Source organism: Cnephaeus nilssonii, assembly GCF_951640355.1.
Source record: "Cnephaeus nilssonii genome assembly, chromosome: 4".
Classification (NCBI taxonomy): Eukaryota; Metazoa; Chordata; class Mammalia; order Chiroptera; family Vespertilionidae; genus Cnephaeus; species Cnephaeus nilssonii.
Window position 1 is genome coordinate 100,137,990 of NC_137075.1, and position 13,939 is coordinate 100,151,928.

Here is a 13,939-nt window from a genome sequence, read left to right on the forward strand (position 1 = left end):
CCAACCATAAAATTATTTTCGTTGCTACTTCATAACTGTAATTTTGCTACTGTTATGAATCATAATATAAATATCTGTGTTTTCCGATGGTCTTAGGCTCTACAGCAGCGGTTCTCAACCTGTCGCGACCCACAGGTTGAGAACCGCTAGCAGGGTTGCCTAAGACAGTGGTCGGCAAACTGTGGCTCGTGAGCCACATGCGGCTCTTTGGCCCCTTGAGTGTGACTCTTCCACAAAATACCACGGCCTGGGCGAGTCTATTTTGAAGAAGTGGCATTAGAAGAAGTTTAAGGTTAAAAAATTTGGCTCTCAAAAGAAATTTCAATCGTTGTACTGTTGATATTTGGCTCTGTTGACTAATGAGTTTGCTGACCACTGGCCTAAGACCATCAGAACACAGATATTTACATTACGATTTATAACAGTAGTAAAATTACAGTTATGAAGTAGCAACGAAAATAATTTTATGGTTGGGGGTCACCACAACATGAGGAACTGTATTAAAGGGTCATGGCATTAGAAAGGTTGAGAACCACTGCCTTAGACAGTCCCGATGGTTTGGCTGGGCCTGGTGTCTGGGCCTGTGCCATGAGAAGAGCTGCCCGGTGACTGTGGCTCTTCAGCCCGTGTTGCAGAGGGCGAACGTGTGAGACAGACCTGCCTGGAGCAGAACCACCACGGCCTGTCCACGGACCGGTGAGCAAGAAACACATGTTGAGAGAGCTGAGATCGGAAGGGTGCTGCTGCTGTAAAAGCTGACTATCTACTCAGCCAACCAAATAACATCGAAATGCTTCCTTCGGTGAAACCTTCGCCACTTGCCCATGTGCCTTCCTTGCAGGCTAAACCTCAAACTCCCTCCTGTGCCCCATTCTTCATCGAATGGTGGATTCCGACTCAAAGTAAATGGGGGGAGGGTGTTAAGCATAATCAGAATAGAAAAGAGTTACACCATGGACTTGCAAGTTATAGAAATGTGTTCATTTTATTGTCAACCCTCTGGGGAAATTTTTATGGGCTGGGAGTTAGAGAGATGCTTGATCGAAGACTGAAGAACGTAACGTGTTCTCAGTTCATTGTCATAGTGATTCTGTACTGGCATTCAGTATGCCAGCTAGGGCTGTAGCCGGGCTTCTCAGGGATTGGACTGACTGAGGTAAACCCTGCCCAGTATCGGCATCATGCCAGGTGACGATGCAGGGGCAAACCACAGATGTCTGGCTCCTGAGTCTCATTCTTGTATCTGCCTTGCTCCCAAGCTTCTCAGAAGAACTTGCATGATGTACAGCACAGCCATGATTTCCAGCTCTCAGAACTGGCTCTCCTGGGCTAGATCCTCGCCTCTCCTCCCGTGCTGCTGCTCCTGAGCTTCCCCAGGAGCATGACTGCTCCATGAATGGATGGCCGTCTTCTGACAGCGTGGGAACGGGCAGTTGGACAGCACCCAGAGGTTCATCTTTGCAATTCTACACGCTGCACGGAGGTTTGTCAAGCAATACGCACCCAGACACCGTGTCCTTCCAACACCCCCATGAGGGAGGTCATGTTTCCCTCTCGCTAGTACTACAATCTGCTTGTGAAATTGCTCTGAGAAGCCCAACTGGCTCCGACTTTAATTCTCACGATGTTCTACAAGCACACCTGCAGGTTAGTCTCCTTCACCACCTGTAATACCCCGGCAGGCTCAGGAGTTCAGGTCCCACAGAATGGGCTCCAGTCAATAAAAGCTGAAAAATACAGAAAACCCAATTCACCCGGAGATGGTTATCATTTCATATTTTTCTAAGAATCTCAAGGGAAAATCCTTTATATAAGGGTTGACAGAACAATGTTCTATGTGTTTAGAATAAAATAAGAGAACAAAATGGCAAACACATTGACAAATGGCAATTTTGAGTTTTAATGCCAATTCTGTAGTATTTTATCTAGTTTTTATGTTAACGTTTAAATACATTGTTCTAGGAATTGTCTAGTCAAACGAGGAAGCAAAGAGAAAAATGAAGATCATCCTAAATTCACTATTCAGATTTTCATGATCGAGTCAACTGACTGATACTGATATTTGATAAATTCGCTTTGTTTCTTATAATGAATTTCCGGTATCTTTCACTTGGGCTTACATTACGTATTTGAAACATAAATACTACAAAAATGAAGCCCCCCAGCACCACAGCGGTGGCGATGGCAATAAGTGTGTGTCCTGGAAATTGCAGCGGTACTTCATCGACGTAAATCTGCAACAGAAAAAGCAAAGTCTTTAAGCTTTCTGAACCTAATAATTCAAAACACTGAACTTTATGGTTCCCACACGGTGGGGACACTAGTAAACATTTAGCAAAAATCTGCCCAGACTTACTCAGCAGCCACAAAGCTTGGAAACAGTCTCTTGATAATTTGGTTAAGCGGGAACTTGCGCACAATAGACAGGAAAGGGGAATTCTCCTTATCGTCCTATGCCTTTATCCTGTGCTCCCAGAACCGAATTTAGGACATTGTCCCGCCATCTGTGGTTCTATCTGCCTACCTCTTTTAAGGGCAGAGGTGGCGGGACAATGTCCTAAATTCGGTTCTGGAGGACCAAGCCCGGTGCCGTGGGAACACGGCCAGGACACGTTGAACTGTCCCACATAGTCAGGGAGGGCGCTTCCTGAGCAGAATCTCAACCAATAAGTGAGCTCCCAGAAGAGAAGGAGCAGAAGGGACCTTCCAGGTAGAGGGAATAAGCGTGTGCTCACTCAAGCTATCCTCTCTTTAGAAAATCCTCTATCTGAGTGCTAAAATAGAGAAAAATTTCTCTGTATTCAAAATGGTTTCTCTGCCTGCACGGAAAATCAGTAGACACGTTCCTGGAGGAGAGGTGGATTACTGACAGAGAGGCATGGCGGCGCCTTTTCCTCTGAGCCTCTGGACAAGAATGGGTTCCATCCCTGTGACATGCAGAAGTGGGCGCGTATGGAGACGAAGGTGCTTCAAGCCCAGTGGCTCACGTTTTCTGGGTGAAGTAGGAAGCCAGATCATCTTTTGAGGTAGGAGAAAGTGGAGTTGAATGGAAATAGAACAGTGGGGAATGTGGGAAAAGGCTAATGGATAAGAAAAAGGATGGATAGGGGTAAAACGCAAGTTAAAGGGACCACCGTCCTCCCAGTGACCCAAGGAGGTAGCTGTTTTCTCAGAAACAGACCCCCTATGCCATCAATTCTCCCACAACCGCTTTCAGATTTCATCATTTCCAGTCCACGTCCAATATTGCTACGGCGAGCTTTATTTTCTCACTTTGTATAAATAAACTATTCTAACAGCCTCCTTGCCAAGCTGTCAATCCATTGCCAGAGTAATCTTAACTACCAGCCTCTCTATAAAACACTTTAAAAAAAAAAGTGAGGTTGCTTTATGCAACGAAAAGAATCTTGAATGTATAGAACTGGTAGCAGAAGTAGGTGTTATAATCAACACAATTTAAAAGGTAGATCTGGCCAAGTGGTATTCAAAACCATTTTGAATACAGGTGGAGAGCAGTGAGAAGCCTCTTTCCAATCTGGAAAGATAATTATCGTCATCATAATGGATTCACTGGTTTAACCATCTCCTATTGTACTTTAGAGCTCAGATTATGTATCCAATGGTACTGGAATTGTTGGGGATTTGAGAGAAAGATGTTAGATTTTGAATGTGGTCTTCATTATGGCACTACAAGATAATAAAAAAAAATCTCTCCTGAGGCTGGGTCATCAGAGGAGACTGGATATTTGGTTTTATTAAGAAAGATCTAGTCTGTAGCCAATGAGAAAGACAATCGTGTGCTACATGAAATCGCAAAGGTGACTTTTCTTTTCTGTGCCAAGGTTAGGGAACATCAGAGGAAACATTGTAATTAAACCGTCTTTTCCTCCATCGCTCTGTTCTGCTCCTTCAGTGTTGGCTAAGTTCCCTCGTAGTCCCTGTACTATGGTGTTGTTCCCTGAAACTGGGGCTGCCAACAAAGAGGTGAGAAAAGGGAGAGGAAAATCATGGGATTCCCTCTGATGTGCTTCATAGATCAGGCGCCTCTTTTCCACTTCCTCTCTCCAGCGGGGTGGATTTTCTCCCAGGATCTCCGGAGTCTGCACTGCCGCCATGGCCTCTCAGCACCGCAGGTCTGAGATCTGTCACTGGGGCTGGGCTTGGGGCAGGGCCAGGACAGCGAAAGGAAAGGAGGTGGGGGCCGGGGGAGGTTGATTTTGTTATTGATAATGTGGCATCAGTATTTGACAATGAATGAGTAATCAATCAATGTAATCAAATCCTCATTCCTTCCCATTCCCCACAGGCAGCAGATGTCATTGTATGAGTAAGCAAAAGTGAGTCATTGCACATCATAGGGGGATGTGGGGAGGCTGATTTTGGTTCCACATTCTTTAGACCTTGAAAGCTTTTGGAAGATTCAAAACTTTACTCTTACAATGCACCTACCCAAAGGCAGGATAGGATGGGAAACTGTAATTTTTACAGACACATGTGACTATGGGAAGGGGAGGGTGAGAGGAAGAGCATTAAAAGTCAGGAAACCTAGATGAATATGGCAGGTGGAGAGGGAACAAAAAATAAATACAGATGCTTATTAAAATTTCCTCAGCACCGATGGGTCCTGCCGCCTGTCACGCGCCCTAACTACATCATCCCTGACAATGTCACCACCGTTCTCCAGGTCCCCTGTCTACAAGCCTTGTCCATCACACAGATTCTGCCATTTTTAATCTCCAGTGTGTTTTGCACAGATGCCTGTCACGTTATTTCCTCAGCCACCACTCCATTTGACACCCGTGTATTCACTGTACCTGAAATTCTTCAACTAAGTTACAAAAAGTGACTCCTGGAACAATGGACACTCTGAAGTGAAAAAGCTCGGAGCCCTGTGGAATAAGCATACCGGGTCATTAGCAGCATCGACATGTATGTCCCTTTAAGTAAAAGTATACACTGGGACCCCTCTCCCCATAGATGTTGAGTTAAAAATTCCAGTCCCCTGAAGGCTCTGAGCATATACTGTATTTGCAAAATAGAAATGGAGGGAGAAGGACAAGAGTTTGAAACGGAGGGATCAAATCGCTGCTACTGCACTTTTAGAATGAAGAAACAGAAATATGAAACCCAACATGGCCTTGATGCATACATGGAGCTAATCCTCACATTCATGGTTTTAATAGGCCCCCTAACTTTTATTGGCTTTCTCTACAGTCACTTAGATCGTACCAACTTCATGGGTCTGAATGGGCAGCTGGATCCAGAGCCCATTTCCCCCTAGCTCTTGATACACCCGGCTGCTCCGCCTTGATAGGTAATGTATTGGTCTTGTCTATCAGCTCAAAAAATTTTAAGTTAATGCTAAGTTCAACTTCCAGATATCTTTAGAAATAATAACATCGAAGGAAATGGAGGAAAAATAAACACTCTCCAAATACTTTAAGGATGCTGTTTCCACTACTCATGGATATCTAAATGTTAAAACTAAGACCAATCTTAGTTTAGACATATACATTTAAAAAAATTGTAAAATTTTATTTATTGATTTTTAATTTTTTTTTTTTTTAGAGAGAGAGAGAGGAAGGGAGAGGGAGGAAGGGAGGATGGAGGTGAGAGAGAGAGAGAGAAACATTGATTTGTTGTCCCACTTCTTTATGCATTCATTGGTTGATTTTAAATATATATATATTTTTTATTGATTTCAGAGAGGAAGGGAGAGAAAGAGAGAGATAGAAACATCAATGACAAGAGAGAATCATTGTTTGGCTGTCTCCTGCACGCCCCCTATTGGGGGATTGAGCCTGAAACCTGGACATGTGCCCTGACCAGTAATCAAACTGTGACCTCCTAGTTCATAGGTCAACACTCAACCACTGAGCCACACCAGCCAGACAGTTTATTTTCGTATGTGCACTAACCAGGGATTGAACCCATAACTTTGAGTATTGGGATGACGCTCTAACCAACTGAGCTACCTGGCCAGGGCTAGACATATACATTTTATTTAAACTCAAAACAAGAAAACAAAAATGCTGCCAACTTACCGTTATGCTTAAGTTGAGGCCTGAAGGATTATATACTGGAACATGAAGGATAGATTCTAAGTAATTTTTCAGCCTCATTACATTTTCTGGTACAGTGTATTCTAAAAGTACATGAAGTATATTTTAGGCACACGTATGCTATTTTCTAATTTTGTATAAAACTCGTTACATACATTGAGGTACAACAAAAGATTCCACTCCATGACATGACTAAGCTATCCTATATTTTTAGTTCTACTTGACTTTGTGGAGTATACATTTATGGGAGATTAGGCCTCGTATCTTGCATTACATCTTTTCAGGGGCATTATTGAAACAGACAAGACCTCCAATCACCTTTCCTTCCAGCTCCAGGCTCATGACCAGTCCTAACCTACACATGCTTTGTGTCTTTGGCAATGAGATAACTTCAGGACCACCTTAGTGGTTGGTAAGTGATTTAAAATAAGGTGGCTGGAAAGTTTCACAATAGGATAATTGAAACCTTTTCCCCAAAAAGTTATCAGTTATTCCTGCCTTTCTTATAGTTCTTTCTAAACCCAGATGTGTAGTGTTGGAGTTAGAAATTGCAGGATCTAAAGAGAAAAAAAAAGCTATGATTGTAGCATTTGCCAATTGCCATGGTGTAAATACTCTCACCATAGCTAATTTCAAGCTACCAATGGTTTAACAACCAGTACTCAAAATGCTTGAAGGCTTAAGAATCAGTGCTCAAAAGTTGGTAACAGCAGGTTCTGGCATACCACAGAGAATGGGATGTTAGTTAAAGCAAAATATTTAGTTTTCTTTATTAATTTTTCATTCCAAAAATGCATATGTTGGGTAGAGTAAGACTCACTGAATATCAAAAGTCTGGATATTTGGTAACATTAATGACTGATCAAAATTTCATTTAACTCTATTGATCTATCAATTGATTGCCTTAAAGTGTTCATACATAAACAATCACAAAACATGCAATAAAAGCCTACATATTTGAGGTAAAATTGAGTTGTGGAAAATTTTATTCTTATTTAAAAATATTTCTGTATCTTTCCAATTGTTTTACCATAAAATCTTTAAGAAATTTCCTCATATAATTAGAAGATAAATCCAATAGATGATCTGGCAACACCGTTTGTAGTCTCTTGTGAAAGGGGACACTTAGGCCAACATGTAGCAGAAATCCAATCAATCATTTTTGCTACAAATCTACAGAAGAGATTTCAAATATTCCACATTTAAATTCTTCAAACATGCTTTTATGCCATAGAGTCTAGGTCACTGGAAGTGATGATGAAATAAGTGGAAGATAATAGAAGTAGAATGAACAGCAATGTGTCAACTGATTCAAATTCTTTTCCAAAGATCTCCCGGCTGTCTTTTGTGCAGTTCTTGTAAACCACTTATCTAGGTAATAACAACACCACTTATAAGATAAAATAATTATAGAAAAGAAGCAAACCCTACTGATTTCCCAGAGTTTCCTCCCATTCACTTCTACCACAGTAACCAGATATGGCGTTTCCACTGGGATATGTCCATCCTCATTGCGAATTTCCAAAGAAATTGGATATTGCATAACTGGAAACTTAAAACGAGGAACCTAAAAGACAAATGCCAAGAATGAATGCAAGTTTGGAAAATTCAATACTAATTTGATTTCCTGGTAAAGAAAGCATAGCTACATCCCCAAGAGTTTGGCTACTCTAAATGAAATGGGCTTCTTATATACAGCAAAGTCAATGTGAACTCCAAAAGTAATATACAAACATTGTGCTAACAAAATTTATAACTTTCTATGGGCCTTTTTCACAGGACTTGACTATGAGGACATGCAAACTTTTTTGACTAACCCATAAGACACTGAATGGCCTGGATACTGTCTGGCTCCCTCATACCTCTCTCCCTGTCAGTCAAATACCATGCACCAAGGGCAGAGATGGGGAAGGGCTCAGTAACTGTGCTCAACATTATTAGTTATTAGGGAAGGCAAATCAGAACCACCAGGAGACACCATTTCATACCCATTAGGGTAGCTATCACCATTTATTACTGGTAAGCAGCTTACAAAGCAAGGAGACAAAATTCAGAAAGACTTATTATTATTGGACTTTCCCCCCTTTCTTGGGGATTTTATTTACTCAGGCTCTAGAGTCAGAGTTCAAATCTAACTCCATCACATATGAATGATGTGACCTTTGGCAAAGTACCTGGCTTTGCTGTTCTTCAAATGAAATCATGGTGACAGCTCAGAGCAGTGTTTAGTAGACAGTAAATGCTCAAGAAATATTATTGCAATTCAGCAAGGGAGAGTTGTAGAGGTATGTAACAACAACCCTTATAATTTATTGACTGTGACCCTATGCCCATTATTGAGACAAATCACTTAATATAATGCTACATATTTTATTACATGTATAGATACATCACTTAAGATTATATATATAGTCTTACAAGACATTTGAAGTAGATCTACTTGAAAGCACTACCAAGTACACACTGAACTTGGCTAATGCAAACATCAACATGAACTTGATACATCTTTGAATGCTTTGAGACTAATAGAAGGAAATATTTGAGACAACCTATCTTCTTCACCAACATATTATACTGTCACTAGAGGCCCGGTGCACGAAATTCATGCACTCAAGGGAGTCTCTCAGCCCGGCCTGAGCCCTCTCGCAGCCCAGGAGCCCTCGGGGGATGTCCAAGTGATGGCTTAGGCCACTCGGCTTAAGCTGTCAGTCGGACATCCTTAGTGCTGCCGTGGAGGCGGGAGAGGCTCCCGCCACTGCTGCTGTGCTTGCCAGCTGTGAGCCCGGTTTCTGGCTGAGCGGCGCTCCTCCTGTGGGAGCGCACTGACTACCAGGGGGCAGCTCCTGCATTGAGCATCTGCCCTCTGGTGGTCAGTGTGCATCACAGCAACTGGTTGTTCTGCCATTTGGTTGATTTGCATATTAGCCTTTTATTATATAGGATGTATTTTGTTACCACTACCAGACTGAACTTCTTGACAATAAGGGTTTCAACTTCTATTATCCAAGACCTGATATACTAAATATTTTTGAATGAATCAATGTTTGCCATAATGTAGTGGATGGGGTGTTTGATAAGTTACAAATTGTTTTCATGTAGATATGAATGGGTATATCTATAATGGACAGGGCAGTGCAAGTATTGTTCTATTTTACAGGTGATGTTAATTAACTTATGTGAGGACAATTAAATCCAGATCTTTTTAGCTCTGTATCACATTTAGATCTATATCATAAGAAGACATTATTTCTATATCATAGTTTTCATATGTAACCAAAACACACATTTCAAAATATCTAAGTAATATGAAAGCATTCTGTCTTCAGGTAATTAAAAATTACCTTACCTTTTCTCTGCAATCTGAGAAAGTAACAGCGAATGAAAACTTCTGGTCATTTGTGCAATTACACTGCTCCCGAGTAGACTTATTAGCACACTGTTTGAATTTACCAGATTTCTGCAAATAGAATTAACAAAGGTTGACTTCTTTTCCTGTGGCAGGATTTCTACAAACTGAGTAAATCTTCAATAAATATTTGTCCCTTGAATAAATAAAGTCCCTGAGAAAAGGGGAAAAGTCCAATAGTAATAAGTCTTTCTGAATGTTGTCTCCTCACTTTGTAATTTGATCCCAAGTATCACTCAGCTGCTTGCCAGTAATAAATTGTGATCGCTTTCCTAATGGGTGTGAAATGGTGTCTCATGGTGGTTTTGATTCACCTTTCAACTAATACTGTTGAGCAAAGTCACTGAGCCCTTCCCCAACTCTGCATGGCATTGCCTCATCCTGGAATGCTCTTTGTCTGCCCTTTACCCTCTGCACTCCTCCTCATCTTTCCCTACTCATCTTCAGTCTGGCTTCCTCGGACTAGGTTAGGCATCCCCGATCCACAGTCGTATTGTGTGTTTTGTGTCTCCACTACATGTCTATCTTAAACTTTAGGGTAAGGGTCAACTGGGAGATTTTTTTTTTTTAAATTCAGATTTCAGGACTACACCCCATAGTTTCTGATTCAGCAGCCATGTGATGAGAATGAGAAAGCTGTGTTTTTAGAAATATTCCCAAGTGATTCTGGTTCTGGTTATGCAGGGCCATGCTATTCACAAACACTGCACTGGATCATGCTATTTAGTTTGTGTAACTTTTTCTTTAATGCGGTTCTCCCCCATTACAGTGTAGATCCATAAAAGCATCATGCTTATCATGTTCATCGCTCTGTCCTCAGAGCATGTCTGCACAGCACCTGATAACACTGGAAATGTTGAAATTAGCATTTGTTGAATTTCAAAAGATGCAGAAAAAACTCTCATCTACTTAGGTGTATATTAAATACATTTCCTATTCAACTCTCCCCTGCCTCAAACCTGAAAAAAAAAACCCTAAAGATTCCCATGTAAATATAGTAAGATCATATTTCAATAGAGGAGGCTTGACTCTAGTGACACACGGTTTACTAGTATCTATGTGAGAAACTGGAAGTGAAGAACTTAGTATTATAGTTGCTCATTCTCTGGAGTAGAGCTTATCTTGAAATCTAAGATTCAGTAAGAAGTCAACCTCCTCGTGTTGTATGTGCGTGTAACAGTATGTATGTAAAGGTGTATTATTAGTTTGTTCAACAATTTTTAAGCGTTTCCCATGCTGGGCACTCTTCTTGGTACTAATGATACGGAAGAGAACAAAATAGGAGTCTTTACCCCTGACCTCTCCTTGGCTCCCATTAGGATTTCAAATGGGATAAATGGGATGAAAGCATCTTTTCTCAAATGAAAAGAGCCCCCAGACCCATCTCACATCTCCAGCACAGGGAAAAGCATAGTGTCCATAAGCAAAGAAGAGCGTTTGTCCCAACAGAGGCACATTAAACTCTTGGAGAGGTTCTGCCCAGAAAACAACCCAGCAGCACTCTGCCTCTCTGGAGTGTGGAGAGAACTAGGTAGAGAATAGAGGAAAAGTACATTATAGGGTAGCTTCTTGAGGACATTTTATAGATGCTGGTGGAATCTCTCTCTAGAAAAATGCACCTACCTGCCTATTTATGTGTACAAACAGACATTCATATCCATTCATGAACTCTCTCTCTCTCTCTCTCTCTTTCTCTTACTCTCTCTGTATATCTCTCTCTCTCTCCCTCACACACACACACACAATGACATAAAATGGCTTCTTTTGTTAAAAGCTCCCAACTGTCTTCCCATCTCACAGAGTAAAAGGCAGGTTCCTACAATGATTTATAAAGTCTTCCGTGACTTGGCCTTGGCATTGCATATGACCTGATTTTCCAAGGTCGTCTGCTCTAGCCACACTGGCCTCCTCATCCTGGAATGCTCTTTGTTCTTCAAATATATCAGGCATATTTCCAACTCTGGGCCTTTGCAGTTTCAAACAATTCGTCTGTCTGGAATGCTCTTCTGCCAGATACGACACGGCATACTCCGTCACTGTTCTTAGGTTTTTGCTTAAATGTTACTTTCATTGCAAAGCCCTCCTTAACCACTCTCTTTAGAGTTGTAATTCCCATCCCCACTATTACCCTTCCCCACCCCCTGCCTCATTCCCTGCCTTATTTTTCCTCTTTGTACTTATTATAATTTTACATATTTTATACATTTATTTTATTTACTGTATTCCATAAAAAAAGTAAACTACATAAGGCAGGGTTGTTGTTGTGTGTGTTGTTTTTAAAAAAAATCTATTTTGTTCTCTGACCTCTTTAGAGTCCTTGATTCTAAAACCATATCCAGGAGTAGCAGTAAAACGAGAGGAACTAAAGTAGTAGTAGGAGAAACAGGTAGCCGTAGTAGTAGTATTAATCATCATCATTACCATCATTATCACCACTATCATCACCACCATCATCATCACTAGCACCATTAATCACCACCTTCATCACCATCACCATCACCATCATCACTACCACCATCATCATTATCACTATCACCACCACCATCATCATCATCATCATCATCGCCATCATCATCATCATCACCATCAAGAGCAGATGGAGCATTGTACGAAATGCACCTTTTCATTTAATTCCTGTAGCTATGTTCAACTGTAATTTTACTCAATGATTTCTTGAATTCAAATAAATACTAGTTTAGTTATAAAAAATTACTTACCTTTGACTTGTGAAATAGATTTCTTGGTATGGGTTTGCTAGGATCTACATGATAAAAATTATCTGTAAGTGGAATGGCAACTCCCATATTAGATGGAGGCCTGTAGTTTATCTGCAGGTGATTAAACAAAGAAAATGTAGAACTCATTATTTACTATGTCTTCAATTTAAATATCTTAACTTTCCAGAAAAACATTCAAAGCCAATATTTTGCTTTTAGTTCCAGGTATTAAAGTAAATTTCTGTTTACCCTACACTCCCAATTCAGTATTTTCTGGAATTTCAACAACCCTAGTCCATGGCAATATAACGTGAACCTTGTAAATAAGTTAAAAACTTTTTAGTACCTAAAACAGTGGCCATTAAGTCAATGCAAAATAGTTTAAACATCTTATAAAAAAGTCCTAGTGACATATTTAGTAAATAACTCTTCAAGTTTGGTTATTTGCTCTTTTTATTGTCACAAAAATTGTAAGTAGTAAGCTAGTTAGCAAAGTAATAATTTATATTTTAAAAAAGAGTCACAGATTCTGACAAGGCAAAAATTAAAATTGTTACTACATTGAAATGGGGCATATATATTACACACACACACACACACACACACACACACACACATACACTCAAGATGGGTCAAAATAAGGGCAAATAACTTCACATTTTGCAAAATCCTAAGATTATGCCACTATTGATATACATAAATGATGTTAATAATGATGAAACTAACTTACCAAGAAAAATAATTATTTCTGAAGGTTTTTACATTTTAGGAATAAATAATAATCATATCCTTAAAATGACATGAGGACTGAAAAAATAACTGGAGTGTTGTGAGCACCTTAAGAAAGGAATGCTAAGACTGAATGGCTAGCCAATCACACAAAAGTAATACATTACTGGTACTCTTAAAACAACTTGCTTAGGTTTTTCTAGTGTGTGTTTTTGTGTTTTTTTTACCGGCAAAGTTTTGATCATATTAAAATCCTGACTGTCTGTGTGGACTCCACTGATCCAGTCTTCCATTGGGATAAATGTGCTAGGAATGTGGTGTATAGACTTGAGATAACTACAGCTGCTTTTCAATGTTGGTATAAATGTTGTAACAAAGCAGTCAGTGGATCCTCCCCAGACAATAAGTGCCAGTGAAGTTGAACCCTGGAAATATCCAAAGAAATGAAGGTTATTTAAAGTAACTGTTACAGGATGCATGTGCCCACTCAAAGTTCGTATGCTGATATCTTAACCGCTCGCATCTCAGAACGTGACTGCATTTGGAGAGAGGCCCTTGGGAGAGGTAACTGCGTTACAATGAGGTCTATAGCATAGGCCCTAATTCCATGTGATGGGTGTCCTTACACCAAAAGGAAATTTGGACAGATACACACGCACAGAGAAGATGATGTGAAGACACAGGGAAAAGGCAAGGAAAGGGGCCTTAGAAGAAACCAGCCCGGCTGACACCTTGAACTTGGGCTTCCAGCCTCTAGAACCATGAGAAAATAAATCTGTGTTGTTTAAGGCACTCAGTCTGTGGTATTTTGTTATGGTAGCTCTAGCAAAATAACACAGTACCCAACTAAAGAATATAGAAAAAGAAAAGTAATAGAAAAAGGAAAAAACCCAAACAGAAATAGAGTGGTAAGTTTGACAAAAAAGATCGGTTTCAGAATAAATCATCACAGAAAACACATTGTTTTCCTGGGAAGAAAAACATTCCAATCTAATTGGATATGGACAACTTTTGGAAATGAGCAA

The 13,939-nt window shown here is 40.3% G+C and overlaps 1 protein-coding gene and 1 pseudogene across 2 annotated transcripts in view; one reads left to right on the top strand and one right to left on the bottom strand.

Moving 5' to 3' along the window:
• The window catches only part of LOC307097890 (dCTP pyrophosphatase 1-like), a 447,295-nt pseudogene that overhangs the window by 152,691 nt on the left and 280,665 nt on the right, over positions 1–13,939 (top strand). The gene's annotated exons all lie outside the window — the stretch shown is intronic.
• CATSPERB (cation channel sperm associated auxiliary subunit beta) overlaps positions 1,630–13,939 on the bottom strand; it is a gene marked incomplete at both ends in the record, with an annotated part of 74,045 nt that continues 61,735 nt past the window's right edge. Inside the window, 8 exons of the mRNA XM_079769005.1 lie at positions 1,630–1,665; positions 2,121–2,234; positions 4,815–4,889; positions 6,045–6,145; positions 7,494–7,629; positions 9,409–9,519; positions 12,186–12,296; positions 13,142–13,339. Of these exons, the coding sequence (XP_079625131.1) occupies positions 1,630–1,665; positions 2,121–2,234; positions 4,815–4,889; positions 6,045–6,145; positions 7,494–7,629; positions 9,409–9,519; positions 12,186–12,296; positions 13,142–13,339 (882 nt within the window). The remainder of the gene's footprint in view (positions 1,666–2,120; positions 2,235–4,814; positions 4,890–6,044; positions 6,146–7,493; positions 7,630–9,408; positions 9,520–12,185; positions 12,297–13,141; positions 13,340–13,939) is intronic.